Source organism: Sminthopsis crassicaudata, chromosome 3 (genome assembly GCF_048593235.1).
Source record: "Sminthopsis crassicaudata isolate SCR6 chromosome 3, ASM4859323v1, whole genome shotgun sequence".
Classification (NCBI taxonomy): domain Eukaryota; kingdom Metazoa; phylum Chordata; class Mammalia; order Dasyuromorphia; family Dasyuridae; genus Sminthopsis; species Sminthopsis crassicaudata.
Genome location: NC_133619.1, coordinates 357632773 through 357649464, shown reverse-complemented (window position 1 = coordinate 357649464; position 16692 = coordinate 357632773). Strand labels below are relative to the sequence as shown.

The 16692-nt window shown below is 32.1% G+C and overlaps 1 protein-coding gene across 3 annotated transcripts in view; it reads left to right on the top strand.

Moving 5' to 3' along the window:
- CNTNAP5 (contactin associated protein family member 5) overlaps positions 1–16692 on the top strand; it is a 949942-nt gene that overhangs the window by 370489 nt on the left and 562761 nt on the right. For all 3 annotated transcript variants that reach the window (XM_074301761.1, XM_074301760.1, XM_074301762.1), the window contains exon 4: positions 1262–1409. In XM_074301761.1, coding sequence (XP_074157862.1) covers positions 1262–1409 — 148 coding nt within the window. The remainder of the gene's footprint in view (positions 1–1261; positions 1410–16692) is intronic.

Sequence of the window (16692 nt, the reverse complement as noted above, 5' to 3'; positions counted from 1 at the left end):
CCAATGAAATCACAGCATAAGAATAAAGAAATAAATTTGTCTTTATGATATAATGTATATGTTGTAAATGTCAAAAAAAAGTTTGTTAGAAGGGAAACTAAACAATTTGGAATAAGACAGATTCAAATCTTGATTCTACTGTATAGAATGTAAGTGAATTTGAGCATATTGCTTAACTTTTTAAGGTCTCTTCTACTTCTTAGTCTCTTCTGCTTACTTAGAAAGCATAGAAAAACAAAATTTTTAATCATTGGATTTGCAAAATATGAACTCAAGTCTTAATTCTTCAACTATTCCACTAAACAAATTTCTGATATTGGGCAAGTGCTTTAATCCCTTCTTTGTAAATGTTAATAAATAAAACAAACACCTCCAAAGATTGTTTTCAGTGAGAAAAGCACTTTGTAAACTATAAAACATGATATAAATGTCACCTATTCTTTTCTTACTAAGTCACAAAACCCCATTACAAAGTTGCTTACTTTTTAAAAAAACTTTATATATAATGAGTTAAAACAAATTTTGGCTACTATTAAATAGTTATAAATTCTAAATTAATTCAGTTAAATAAATTGAACAAGTACACATTTAATGCTTACTGTATACATTCAAGGCACTATACTAGAATCTTTCTAGAGTTTATGTACACAAAGAGAAGTCTTGTGTAAATAATATTAAAGCCAAATTATAGTTTAATTATATATATGAAAAGGTGATACAGACATACTTCTTGCCTACTTGGACAATAGAGAGAAGTGGAAACATATTCTCCTCCAAATAGTCTGTTAGCTGTTCAAGAACCTGGATCATTTCTCAGGTGATTACATCATTCTTCATTGGCCCTAGGGGCCTAGCCAGGGGCTTAGTTTTTAATAGAGATATTAAGTGCTTAATGAATTAAATTAAACTGAATTTTGTTTCTATACCACTCTTTTTTCTAAATAAACTGGTAAAAATCCAAATTACTCAGTCTTTATTCTAGAACAGTGAAAACTCTGTTAGAGTGGTTTCCTTTCTATCTTTGTATATCCAGATGTTCAATAAATATGTTAAATTTAATTAAATATTTTGTGTTCAATAAATATGTTTGCTTAATCTATATATGAGGTATTAACTATTTAACTGTTTAAAATAAGAAACAAAAGGAAAATCAAATTTATGTGGAATGATTAAGGAGAATTGTTTCTCTTTTGGGCACTTTTCAACATGAAACTAGGGGCAAGGTAATACTAAGTTAACTGGGATTTTTTTTTCCTTGTAGACCTTTTCAGGAAACACTAATGCTGACAGTATTGTCCATCACAAATTCCTACACTCAGTGAAAGCCCGATTCATCCGATTTGTCCCTATGGAATGGAATCCAAACGGAAAGATAGGCATGAGGGTGGAGGCCTATGGATGCTCTTATAGTAAGTATTGATAACATTCTGTGACATATATACAAATGAAAGCTAACTAAGCAATCTGTCTCCAAGTTAGTCTTGATAATCCTTGAAATTCCCTATCATAACTATCATTTTAGTCACTTAATATTGGATTCTTATTCTTTCCTTCTTACATATAATCAGCTGTCAGGTTCTTTTGATTTTATCCCAATTCTTCTTTCTACTCTATCAAATAGCTACCTAATTAAGGTTTTTGTCAACTCTAATTCTAGTATTACAGTAACTTTTTAAATCTTCTTCCTATATCTAATATATGCTTAATATCACACTATATAGTTACAGATACTGCTTATTGAAATTAATTGATTCTGCAGTCTATCTCTCTATCTTTCTGTTTGTCTCTATATATCTTCCTCTGCTTCTCATCCCTTTCTCTTGTCTTATTTTTATGCTTGAAATGTTAGCGGCTAAACAACCTGTTGAAATGCAATTTTGACCAATAAGAAGGGAATAGAAACTATAGGAATCTTCAAGTTTCTTACAAAAAAAAAAAAAAAAAAAAAGCCTAGGATGGCAGTAGGTGGTGCAGTGGATGAATTACTAGTGGATATAGCACCAGCCCTGAAGTCAGGAGGATCTGAGTTCAAATCTAACCTTAGACATTTAACACTGCCTGGCTGTGTGACCCTGGGCAAGTCACTTAACCCCAATTGCCTCAGCAAAAAAAAAAAAGAAAAGAAAAAAAAAAGAAAGAAAAGCCTAGTACAATTTAATGTACAATGCAGAGTTTAAAAAAGGAAATTTCAAAAGGTTGATAAAAGATATGAAGAATCCAATGGTTTAAAATTTTACAGAGGAAATCAGCCTAAGGTAATAGGAAATTCTCAAATTAAATTATGAAGAAAAAAATAATTTCAATGATATTGAAAGTGAGGGACTAAAGAAATCTGTAGAAATATAACAAATTAATTGACAAAGTTAGTTGTTTAAAGAACATATAGAATATAGAAACAATGTCAGATAGCAGAAAAGGAATAAAAGAACATGACAGCACCCTGTGGGGATTATGTCAGGAGTGATAATGCTCAAAAAGATCTGAGGTTGATAATGGTTGTTAAGGACAAAAAAAAATTATATGTATGTGACTTTTAAGCTGTAATCAAGGAAAGAAATAATTTAAAATAATATAGTCAGTTATCAAGAGTGGATGAGAGAAAGATAGATAATAGATACAAAGAAAAAACTATTCAAATATTATTTTGTATATTTTCTTTACTAAAGACAATGATCTTTGAAGCTGGAAAGGACACTAAAAAAGCCTTGGAGCTATAATCTATGACGATTAAAGAAACAATTGGACAATACCTTAATAATTCCAAATCACATGACAATGACATGCTTTACACTGGTACTGAAAGATGTGGCACTGTAGTACAAATTGCTGAATATAAATGAGATTTTGGAAAACATGCTACATGAAAGAAAATACTGCCTCCCCTTGATTTTTGTTTTAATAACAAAATAACACAAAATTATGTGTTAAAGAGTTTGAGTTTGCTTCCTAACAAAAAGGTACGACATTTGTGAATATCTGAAAACTAAGTCAGTGATCACAGAGACTAGACTCTCATCCAGAATCATGTCATAAAAGGTTAACCTCATTTATTTTTGTGACATGATTACTAGCCTGATGTATCATGAGGATGTATAACTATAGTTTGTCTAAATTTCAAGACATCATCTGAAAAAGTCCCTCTATCCATAAAGATAAGAGACAGTGAAGTAGTTAGACAACAATTTAGGTAAATAGATTCAAAACTAGTTAAATAATATGATAATGAATTAGAATTAATTTAGAAAAGAAAAAAAAAAGTCTTAAGAGTAGAATCCCTCTGGAATATCTCAGAGTCTTTTGCTGTTTAACATCTTTATTAGTGACCTCATCCAACTATAATGTTTCTGAATTGCTTTGCCTCTAGTACAACTTCATGTTGAGTTGTTCTGGTCTTTACATGATTCCTAAGTTCATATTATTAATTCAATTTCTACTTTTTTTTAATATAGCACATCATGTACTAAGCTACTAAAGTCATTATTTTTTTGTTTGTTTCTACTGACATTGATGGTAAGAACAGATTGTTGGAATGCTTGAATATCTGCTTCATTTTATTAGTCTATTTATCTTCTTTCTATTTTCATCATAAATTTTCTTACACTGACTTAATTAGTTTAGTCTTATGGCAAACTTTCTGCAGTATCATTTTCCCTTTTACTAATTTTTTTCCTAATTTTGTGAGTTAATATTGCATATATTGTTTCTCACTTCTTTCACTATCATTTCCTAATGTTTTCTAATTCAAACAAGTTTTATGGCATCACTTTATTCCATTGATAAGGATCTCAACTATTTATTGGAAAACAGGGTGTCTGGATCCTTTTGGGCTATGACCTTTGTTTTTCATTGTTAAAATTCAGTTGAAAATGATGTGTATCCTATGTGCTTTTCATATTGATTTTTCATAAATTATAATGACCATATCATATTTATATATCAATTTGTACCAGGTACTGTACTAAGCACTTTACACTTATGATCTCATTTGATTTTATCACCTGGGAAAGAGATGTAATTAAGACAGATGAGAAAACTGATGCAAAAGAGGTTAAGTGACTTGTCCAGGATCACATAGCTAAGCATTTGAAGCTGGATTTCAAATCAGGACTTTATGACTTTAGGACCAGCACTATATCTACAATCCTTTTGCCCCTAAATTTTATTATTAATTTTGATCTTTAATTATCCAGTGGCCTGCATAATGAGTTTATTTGGAAATTACTCTCTTGTCAGAAATGATTTATTTCATGACCTTTAAATTATTTCATACATATAACATAACTTTATTTTGGTATTGTGCAATCCTCACCTTAACTAGCATTCTATGTCTTTCTTCTTGAAGAAATTCTTCATGTAATGACAGTGTTAGTATTCAGAAAGTCTTTGGTTTTTAGATTCCTAAATTGGAATCATACTTTCTTTTTTAATAGTATTTTATTTTTTCCCAACAAATGTGAAGATAGTTTTTAATATCAACTTTAATAAGATTTTGATTTTCATTTTTTTCTTTCTCTCTTCCTCTCTCCCTTTCCCTTCTCTAAGATGGCAAGCAATCTTATATAAGCCATATATATATACACACAATCATAGTAAATATATTTCTGCATTAGAAGTGTTGTAAAAGGAAAAACTATGGAAAAAAAGTGAAAATAGTATGCTTCAATCTGCATTGAGACTCCATAATTATTTCTCTAGATTTGGCCAACATTTTCTATCATAGGTATTTTGTAATTGTTTTAGATCATTGTATTGCAAAGAAGATTTAAGTCTATCAAAGTTAATGATCACACTGTATTACTGTTACTGTGTGTAGTGTTCTGCTCATTTCACTCATCATCATTTCATTTAAGTCATTCTGAAATCCATCTGCTCATTATGTCTATAACACAATAGTATTCCACTACATTCATTTTCCAATTCTTTGTCACCACAAAAAGAGATGCCATATTTTTATATGTGTGGGTCTTTTCCCCTTTTTAATGATCTCTTTTGGATACAGAGTTAGTAGTGGTATTAGTAGATCAAAGGATATGCACAGTTTTATACTCCTTTGGGCACAGTTCCAACTTGATCTCTAGAATGAGTGAATAATAAGTTCACAACTCAACCAACAGTGCATTAGTGTTCCACTTTTCCCATATCTCCTTCAATAGTTATCATTTTCTTTTTCTGCCATCTTAATTAATCATATAGGTATTAGGTGGTACTTTGAAGTGATATTTCATTTCCCTAATGAATTGTGACTTAAGAACATTTTTCATATGACTGTAGATGGCTTGTTCATATCCTTTGGCTATTTACCTGTTGGGAAATGATTTGTATTATCATAAATTTGACTCAGTTCTCTCTATATTTTTAAAATGAACTTTTATCAGAAACACTGGTAATAAAAATTGTTTCCCAGCTTTCTGTTCTCCTAATCTTGATGGCAGCCTTTATATTTTCAAATGTACTTCTTATCATCATCATTTATCTCTCCTCCCTCTGCCCCAACCTTCATATTTGAGACACAGAAATCTAGAAAATTTAGGTGACTTGCCTAAGGAAATACAAAGAAACAAATGGCAGCTCTGAAATCTGAAGTTAGGTACAATTCTGATCCCCGTTCCTTTTAAATATTTTTTATTTATTTGTTTTTGTTTAAATAGGGCCTTAAATCCAAGCCCTCATTTTGCTCTCTATGTGGCCTTGAAGAATCACTGCAATTCTCTGTACCTCAGTTTCTTGATCTGTAAAATGAAGAGGTTGTAAGATGATCTCTAAGGTCTTTTTTTTTAGTTCTAAGTCTTCTGATCCCAGGAATCCCATGTAGAATTCCTTCATTTGAATTTCCTTATACTTGAAGAGCTAATTAATTTTAAAAAGCATTATAAATTCTGATATGCTATAATGATCTGTCATGCTTCCCAATCTCATTAAGAATTATAGGCTTCATTTTATACTTCAGGTTACCTCTTCCTACACAGACCTGGTACTCCTATATGGTTAATTATTAACAAGTCCTGTCACTTGGAATTCATCAGCAGTGTTGTTAAAATCTCGTTCTGGTCTTCCACATAAATCTCCTGTCATTCTATGTTTCTAGTGTTTCTCTTTGTTGTTGTTCTCCTCATCGAGGGTCATTTGTCAAACATTGTTGAGGCCACAGTATCATAAATTCCATCCCTAGTGTGCTGAGGGCCATCTGGTCCTGTCACAGAAAACCAAAGAAAGTAGTTTATAGATATGCAAAAACTTGGATCCCTGAGTAACCATGTTGGGCATTATAAAAAGATGTGAAGATCTCTGTAAAGGCTTTGACCTTAGAAAATCATACTGTAGAGCTAAAAGAAATTGGGAAATGATATAGTTTAATATTATTCCATATTTTACAAATGAGAAGCCTGAAGCATATATATATATATATATATATATATATATATATATATATATATAATAGACATACATATATAATATGATTCATAGTATGATTTAATGGCAGAATATGAGATAAAATGCAAGTATTCATACTGTTTAAATAAATAAGCATAGTGTTAATTTAACTATATCACCCTGGTATGAATGTAGTAAAGTAATTTCCTAATTCTTTTCACTATAGGAGTAAAGGCATACAAACATGCCAACTCTCAATAACCCAAGTCTCACTTTCGGTTTAGTGGAATAAGAGTTTCCTTTCATCTGATTAGTTAATGCTCTGAAGAACCTAAGTATAGGAAACCAGATTAAATTGCAGTGCTAGGTAAAAATGAAAAAAAAAAAAATTCTACCATTCATTAATACATATGATGAGTTGTTTCCTGATCACTACCTGAGCTTACAATTCCCAATGTCCCTACACATGAAAAGAGAATAGTGAGATCAGTACTTTCCCCCATAATCATGTAAAGAAACGAGTAATTTTAAAAATAACAAATACTAATTTTATAACTGGCAAAATGAATATTGAAGCCAAACATCTTGTGTAGCAGTGACAATCTACAAGAAATGTCTTAGTATCATAGAGCTAGAAGGGAGAGGATCTCAAAAGACATCTAGCTCAAAGCCTTCATTTTCTGCAGCCAAATATAGAGAGTTCAGTGACTTTACCCAGTTGACACCAGGAATAAGTGGCTGAAGAAGGATACAAAGTATGTTGCGTGTTTTCAAGTTCAGTGTTCTTTCCACTACCTTTCCTTTGTCTTTATGCCTACATTTTGTTTTGAATTTATTAGTTTTCAAAACCTTTATTAAAGTTACTTATTATTTTTCCCCATGCACCACTTAGAACAAAGTTCCAAAGTAAAATTCACAACAAAGGATGTATGATTTGCTACAAATTAATGTTTTTATGCATAGGTATATTATTAATTAGTAGTCCTTATACGAAAATTGAATACTAATTCAGTAACTACCAGTTCTAATTTACTAATCAAAACATTTGTAATGATGTCAAACCAGTCAATGAGGTAAAAATATAAAAATTGAGTAATTTGGGATTAGAGACAGAAATATAACTATTGTTTAATGAAATGAAACACAAGACAGTAATAGTGAAAACAGGATGGATCTGAAGTGGAGATAAGGAGTGGGTCAAAAAGTATAACCCAACTAAGGAAATAGGAAGATACAGAATGAGATAACATCAATAAAAATATTTCCTTAGTTTAATATTAGGATTTGGAGAGAAATTGAAAATTGTAGTGCCAGAGAAACTGAGCAAGATAGAGATTAGAGAATATAGAATTTATTAAATGGAGAGATTTACTGGGACCAATGGATCCATAGTTGGTCCCAGGGCTGAACAAAACTATGTTCTCAAAGAATCCAGCACCAATGTCAGATACACAAAATTCTTTATAGGGTAACAAGAACAATGACATAATGGAGGAAGTACCTGGATGGGGATGACCTAATGGGGGGAGGCACCTAGGATGAGGATGACATAATGGGAGGTAATGGAGAGGCTCCTGATATTCTAAGAATGTCTAAAATGGATAAAGACCTTTATCCCATCAAACATTAAGAGGGAATGAAAGGTCTAAGATATAAAATCTTTATCCTAACATTAAGAGGGCATGGTTATAACCTGAAGCAGAGTAACTGAATAGGACAATTAGGGAAACTGGGTCAGGACTTTAAAAGAGAAAGGTGGCACAACAAAATGTTGATTCAGATTTGGAATTCTCTTGAGGAATGAAGGAGAATAAACTAGATGCCAGTATACATAATTTTTTTTGGATGGAAGATTTGAACTGAGTAGACTTAGAAAGAGGTTGTAGAATGATAGAAGTAAAGGAAGATTCTGCACTTGACATTCAGGAGCAATGAATATTCAGACTTCCCTCCAAAGCCAGTATCTCAAGGGATGTGATTGAAGCTCTCAGTGATGTCAAGTGAGAATGTGTTAGAAACAATTCTTTATCAATGTCCCCTTTAAGGTAAAAATGAATGTCTGAGCTAAATCAGCAAGCTAATGTGTGAAGAGGGGAAGAACAATTAACAACTTCATTTATGCTTGGGTTTGTAGATCTATTTTTAAGAAAAGTTTTTTTACTTTGATGATTATTACACGTGTGATTGAAAGTGTTGACTACCTACTACCCTGCTATGCAATATAAAATTTCAAATTTATTTGTACAAATTTTTAAAATCTATTAATCAAGGAAGAGGAAAGCTATGATTTATCAACATTAAAAACCATAAAAAAACAACAAAAAAGTATCTTATTGTTGTGCCACAGTTCCCTTTTATTGTCCTGATTCAGTTTCTTTAATTGTCCTGACTCAGTTTCACTAAATTGATCTGCCTCAGTTCCTAATTGTTCTGTTCAATCCTATAACACCACCCTTCCTTCTTAATCATCAGAATATTTGATAAGATAAAGATCTTATATCTTAGACATCATTAGAATATCAGGTGCCTCTTCCCATCCCAATTAATTAGAATATCAGGTTCCTCCCTCCATTATGTCATCCCCATCTCAGGTGCCTCCCCCATTATGTCATAGTTCTTGTTATCCTATAAAAGAATCTTTGTATCTCACATTCATAACTGGATTCTTGGAGACAATAATCTCATTCAGCCCTGGGACCAAACCAAGGATCCATTTGGTCCCAGTAAATCCCTCCCTTTCAAATAAAATATTTAAAACTCTTTAATTTCTATCTTGCTTCAGTATCTCTGGCATTACATTATAAGGAAGTCTTGAATTAGAATTTATTTTTCCTCTTTTTCCCCTTCTGTTATTCTCTCTCTCTTCTCATTCCCATCCCCAGTCTCTTTTCTTCTGATTTTCTACTAATGTTAGAAATAGAAGTTTTTTTTAGAAAAATTACTGTTCTTAGGAGATTTCTAGGATATATTTAAAATTTTTTGTGGTTTGGATAGTTCATATATAGTCATAGTGAGTTTATGATCAGATAAAGGGTATGTGGTTGAACTTGTTGGAGACTATCCACAGCTAAGCTGCACTTGGAAATCTTTGAGATTTGGAGATTGCTAATTAAAAACTCAGATTCTTCTCTGAAAATTTATGGTGTGAATAGCAATTGTTTTTCTTCTACAATAAGATAATTTCAACATGTAATCTTGATGTAATAGGGCTCTGTGTTCTCCTGACCTTTGGGGAAGTAGTCCTGGTTTGGAAAAACCTTGAATCTCAACCCCTCCCAGCCACTGGGAGCATCCTCACCTTTCTACATGGCTCCTATGGGAAACTCCCATCTCTAATTGATCTGAAAATCACTTTGGCCTGGGAAATAATCATCACTTTTATTGATTTGGAAATTAGCCCCTCAATCACTCCCTAGCCCCAAACCATAGAAGGCTAAATAAAATCAAAACTCTGCATCCCAATCTTTGCTGTCTTCCTAATTAGGAAGGGGCCCACTGAGAGAAAGAGCTTCTCAGTGAAAATAAAACCATTTTTTCCAAACCTTCCTTGGAGACTGCAACAGCAAATTCTCTCGCTAAACCTGCAACAAGGGTTTGGGGACCCCCATCGCTGTTAGGGTATCTCACCCCTCAACAATCTTATTGAAATATCATGTTTCCTGTGAATGGGCAGTGTGTCCAACTGGGACTAATTGTCTCAGGGCAAATCAATCCCTTCTCTTGTCAGTTCTAAGTACTGGATGACTTAGATATGAGAAAAAAGACTTGGTGTCATCTGGTGCCCAAACATGAGATTTTTTCAGTTCACTTGGGGATTTCAGTTTTGCATCTTTTATTCAGTAAGGCCCCTTTTTAGCTGGCTTGTTGACAAGCTACTAACATCCATCAGACTTTCCTGGCTGTGCCTGCATAACTCTGTCTTGCTCAAAAAACAAGCAGTGACAGCCAGGTCAGCAATTATAGGGCCCAATGGGGAAAAGACCATTTCTAGCAATTTTTAGTCCTTCTCAAATAGAAGAAAAACCACTTCTTTGCTCCTGCTATTTCAGTAGGAGAAACTGTTGATAATACCTTCATGAATCACATTGTATAAAACTAGTCTGTAGGCATCTAGACAAGAAATCAGTCTCACTGTCTCATCTGTTTTCTAGGGCAAATCATCATAAATGTTATATATTTACAAATATATTTACAAAATGACCTAGCAATAAAATTCCCAGAATCAATTTAGAGGAAAGGAGGGAAAGAAAGCAAAGCAAGGAGAGGAGAAACATGTGGGAAGATGGAAAGGAAGGTAGGAAAGAGAAGAAAAGGAGAGACAGAGAAAGAGACAGAGAGAGAGAGATGAGAGATCAGAATTGTACTATCATGTAATTGTACAAGATCATCAGCAAGGCATTTCATTTCTTTAGAGTTAGAGACTATCCACTGATATGCATGCATGTACATTTAGTTAGGAAAACTATGTTATAAAAAGAAATTTAAATATTGACTATATTATCTGAGGCAAGTCACTTCACTCTTAACCTTGATTTTATCTTCTGTAAATGGGGATAATAATGACACTTCACACAATTGTTGTGAAGATCAGTTGAGGAAGATGATAGTACTTTGCAAACTTTAGTATACTAATGAATTGTCATTAGCATATTTTTTCCTTTTGTAAAATGATTGATTTTATTTAGATTACTTCTAAGAATACTTCTTGCTTTAAATCTATGATCTTATGATCCTATAAGTTGTCCATTTTTCTAGGAAGCAAATAATAATTAACTGTGCTCTGGATCATTACTATGATATATAGAATGAATAGTCTGTATAAATTGGTATAGGTGACTTTCAAAATAGGATCAAGATTAAGGCAGATAAATCAGGTAGACAAGAGGATGAGTTTAGGGAATTTTATCACCAGGATCCAGGATTTTTTGAGTACTTATTTAATTATATTCAGGAAGGATTTGGGGTCCAGGAGGTCAAAGAATATAAGAAAATGGCATTTACAAACAGCTGATACAAAAATTGACCACTGATGAATATTGTTTGCCTTTGTTTACTCCCTGCCCCTTCAAATATTGCATACTTATATGTCATATGGTTCACAGAAAATAAGGAAGGAAAGAAACCTGCAAATAAAATTTGTCTCTATTAGAAGGTCCTGAAATTATTGGGAAATCCTTATGTATTTTAATGAAATGATTATATTGCTTATACACATTACACATTATGCTTTCATGATGTCTACTTCTAATTTTTTTTCTATAAGCCCATAACTACCTTTTCTTTCCGCATAGAGGTATTTGTTATTTTTATTTTTTTTAGTATTTTTATTATTTTTTATGCTAAAAAAAATTCAACAGAATAGGAGTATCACCTTTTGATTACATTGCTGAATACTATTTAATGGTTTATTTTAGCTCATCCCTAAGACAGTAATGGAAAAATCCAACATCCTCAGTTGGAAAGTCTATAGTTAAAGCTTTAAGAACTTGGCATCTTATTCTTCTTAAAAAAAGACAGTGTTCAATTAAAACAGTGGAAATCAAAGATTTAGAATTCTTAGAAACTGAAAATTTTATAAATGGAATGAGTTACAGACAACAACATTGACCAAGAGAATGTTAGCAGCCCAAATTCATATAATTAGTGGAGTTACAGTGCTAAAACCCATATTTTAAGATTCTCAGTTATCATAATCTAATAAATTTTCCATTAAGACAAAACAACTGAGCAACAAAATGGCACAGTGATAGGGAACCAACCCTGGAGTTAAGAGTACCTGAGTTCAAGACTGGCCTCTCTTTCTATGTGAACCTAAGCAAGTCACTTAACCTTGATTGCTTTCCCCTTCCAATCTAAAAACAAACAACAACAAAGACAAAACAATTAATTATACAATTAGAAGTAAAATAGGAAAGAAATGTGAATTATGTATGTGGGCTTATATGGCATGGTGGGTAAATAGCATCATTTTCAGGAGTATTTGGATTCAAGTCCTGTCCCTCATGTCTTGTCTGATTACCTTAGGCAAAAAATCCTAATGCCCTGCAAGAGAACTTGACAATCTGCTTTACCCACCACACTTTAGTAGTGCCTTCCCTCTGAGATTAACTCCTATTTCTACTATATATGCTTATATGGACATAGTTTGCATGTTGCTTCCCACATAAGAATGTGAAGTCCTTGAGAGCTTTTATTTGTAACTTTAACACTTAAAACAGTGTCTGACACAGTAGTCATTTAAATGAATGTTTATAGATAATGCTAATACTGATGATGATACCCTAGGCAATATTTTAGGTCTCTGCTTTGCAAAACCATTTGTGATCTGTGCTGATAGAGGAAATTTCAATTCTAATTTAATTGCATTAATTTATTACTCAAATAGTACTATCATGGACAAGTCACTTAAGACTCTCTCCATCTTTCTGTCTGTCTTTCGGTCTTTCTCTTTTTTTCTCAATATAAATATATAGATCTCATTATATATATGTCTTTGTATATTCATGTATATACATATTTTACAAACATATACACACATGAGTATGAGTCCTAGTGACAACTTTCTTAACATTTGCCCACTCTTTTCTCTCTGTCCTTTGCTTTCATAGGCAAATTTTTGTTAAGAGAAGCTCCCTCCTGAAGTGTCACCATAATCACTACAAAACTTGATTTTGATTTCTACAACTGGTTTCTTTGAAATAAAATTCCTTCATGATCTAAAATCGAAATTCAGTGTCAAGTACAACAAAACAGTTACCCTCATTGCAAATAATAAAAAAAAAAAAGAAGTCTCTTCCCTCAGAGCAGGGGCATTTATAAATATTGCCCATTATTTTTATCAGATGGTATACATTGAATATTTTTCAATAGACACTGTCTTTAAATATCCTTATTATTGTCTGTTTCCAGTTAAAATTAAAACTTCAATTTTTTTTTTGTCTCAGTTTGCATTTTTCTCCTTTTCTGTCTCTGTTTCTGTCTTTCTTTGTAACTCTTCCTCCAACCCATCCCCTTTCAATCTTCTTCTTTCTCATTCTTTACTTCTCTCAACCCTCTTTTCCTTTGTTTCTTCATCTGTGAAATGGCTAATGAATTTCTATGTGGCTTAATTAATGTTATAAAGGTCCCATGATGCTTGGCTGAACTTTCCTCATCAGCAAAGTATTACTATCATTGGATCATGGTAGTATTTAAAGGATTAAATTAATTTCTTCTGCAGGTTAATTTAGCACTTACCAAAGGTAATCTGTTAAATCTCTACATTAATGAGCACATGGATGATATAGAATTTAATCTCAAAATGGGGTATAAGACTCTTGAAAATGTTCGGTGTTTTGTTGTTGTTGTTGTTGTTGTTGTTTATTCTCTCTAAAGTTCAGATGACCAACTGAGCTTATTTCCACTCTACAATGGAATTTCAAACCTCCATTAAAGTCTAAAGTCTTATTACTAAAGTCTCATGATATCATGAAGATGGGCCTGGTTTTCAAAACCTTTGACAGTTGGTGGTAGTTCTAGCAGACCTTACTAAGCTGGGAGATCTTTGAGCATGTGCCTGAAAATTTTCATATGCCTTCCCATCTGAGATTACCTTCTATCTATTCTATAAATATCATATATGTGCATTTTAATTCCTCTGCTCTTTCAGGGCATAGATTTTTTTTTTTCTCTTTGATTTGTATCCCTAGTACTAGACTAGTACTAGGAACATAGTCAATTACTTAACAAATGTTTATTGACTGACTGATTATTTTCTCCAGACATGCTGAGTTATACACTAGACTTTATCCTCAACAGATTGGCTAGCAGATGATGATTTTTTAAAAGCCATTATAGGTCATGGAACTATTATGGCTGGGATTTTTAACCTATACTATGCAATCCTCTTTGCCAGTCCAGTAAAGCCAATCTCAGAATAATGTTCTTAATTCTAATATAAAATACATAGGATTGCAGAGAAAACCATTTGAAATAAAGCAATAAAATATTTTAGAAAGTCAAGTTAAGATGTCTTATATTGTCAGGCAGGAACTGGGATCTTCAATCTGTTGAGTGGTACAAGTTTTTGAATTATGGAATTTCAAAACAAACTGTTCATGATTACCATCAAAATATAGTCCAGTTCCAATTTCTACAATGAACACAATTAAATAAAGAATATGATCTGAAGTCATGCTATCATGAGAATAAGGAACTCCTGCATGAAAAAAAAAAAAAAAAAAAAAAAAAAAAACTTTTTTCTATTCTAGTATGTGCCCTTTTTTACAACTTACAATCTAGTGAGTTACATAGAACACTAAGTTAAGTGACTTGTCTATGATCACAGAACTATATTAGGTAGGGCTCTCAATCCACTATGCCATACTATCTCCCATATAAATAGAAGAGTCATAATAAGGGACTCTGATGTTTCTAGTTTAAATAATCCCATAGTTCCTTGTGATAGAACTTCAACTGATGACTTTTGAGTAGAGCATCTGAAAGTCTCTACTTAAGGTACCAATATATCCACCAGGTAGTGGAATACCTAGTTATCATACATATTGTTAATTAAATTGGCCAACTTTTTACTTATAGGGTACTAAGGAAGAAGAGCGCTTATCAAAGGGATTTAAATTCATGGGACTGAGATAATTACCAGTAGGAGGAGAGAAAGAGCAAAGTTATACTGATAGAGTGTATTTTAATTTCAGAAATTTTAAAAGATTTTATCTCATTTAATTCTTTAGCAACCCTATGAGCAAAACAAATTTTAGATGCTATTCTATTTTACCAATGAGGAAATTATAGATAAAAGAAGTTAAGATTCTTTTCTAAGTTAACTTACCTAGTTACCTGTGAGCCTACTATAAAAAGCAACTCAATTTAACAAGTATTTACCAGCCACTCAATAAGTGCAATATCTTATAGAAGACTTATCTTCTATAAGATTTAATTAAATAAGATGAATTCCATGTTTTAAAAAACACAATGTTGAATGTAAGATGAGTTATATATAAGAATAACCATAATATAAATTATGTTATGAATATATAAACTAAAAAAGTAACATTAACTTCAGTGCTTTTCTATTTCTCTAATATCACATATAAATTTCTCTTTTGTTCCATTTAAAACCCTACCCAGTCTGGTTCCAATCTATATTTTCAGTCTTTTTATATATTCCTCATAGAATCATAGATTTAGATTTGGAAAAGACCATGGAAGTCATCAGAACAAGTCTTCTCCTTTTCTATAATGAATGAGAGTTAAAGTTGTGCCCACCATCATACATTGAGTAAATTAATGAGAAAGGCTTTGAATACTTGTCCTTTAATCTCTAAATCCACCACTCTTCACAGTACATGGAAGTTTTTTATATTTATATGTTTTATCCAAACTGATTTTCTTATTTTTCCTTAGATATTGTATTAGATTCCTATCTCTATATCCTTGTTGCATGGAATTCACTTCCTCTTCTCCCACTCCAGCTCCAACTTTTCTTCAAAGCTCAATTCAAGTGACTCTTTCTACAAGACTCTTGCTGAGTTCTCAAGCTTCTAGTCCCTCTCCTGTCAAAATACCTTGCATTTATTTTGTATATATTTTCAACATACTTAAATATCACCTCCCCCAGTAGAATACAAATTCTTTGGAGTAGCTTATTATTACTTGTACTTTGTCCTTGAAGAGGTCAAAAGCCTCAAAACTGGACTCTGCTGTTCACTAATTATGAGAAGTTGGGCAAGTCAACTATGTGACTCCAGAAATTTCTAAACTAAACAATTGAGTCATAGATAGATTGGATAATAATTGGTGGAGAGAGTACACTTACTAGGAGTTTTTCTAAGCTCTCTGAAATCCAGATGACTTTTCTTTTAATAATGATTTCAGCAATTAATGGATCCAAGACAATCCCTAAGGATTTATGATGAAAAATGCTTTCTGGTTCTAGGGAAATAACTGATAGAAGTTCACAGCAGTTTTTCTTATTGTTGATTTGTCTGTGTTTCCTTCAAAATATGACTATCATGGACATATGTTTTGCATGACTCCACTTGAATAAAATTAACGGAAGTAGGAAAGGCAGAAGAAAAGAATTTGGAACTCAAAATTTATAAAAAAGAACATTAAAATTGTTTTTACGTGTCATTGAGGAATATTTTTAAAAAGAATCATAAGATTCACAAAGACTATTTAACAATCTGCTTATACTTATAATAGTATGTACACAGACCAATAATTTTAATTTGCCCTGTGAAGGACTGCATTTTCTGGTATTTCTGCTAACACTAGCTTTCCTTAAAATTATGATACACAAAGTACAATTATTTAAAGCTA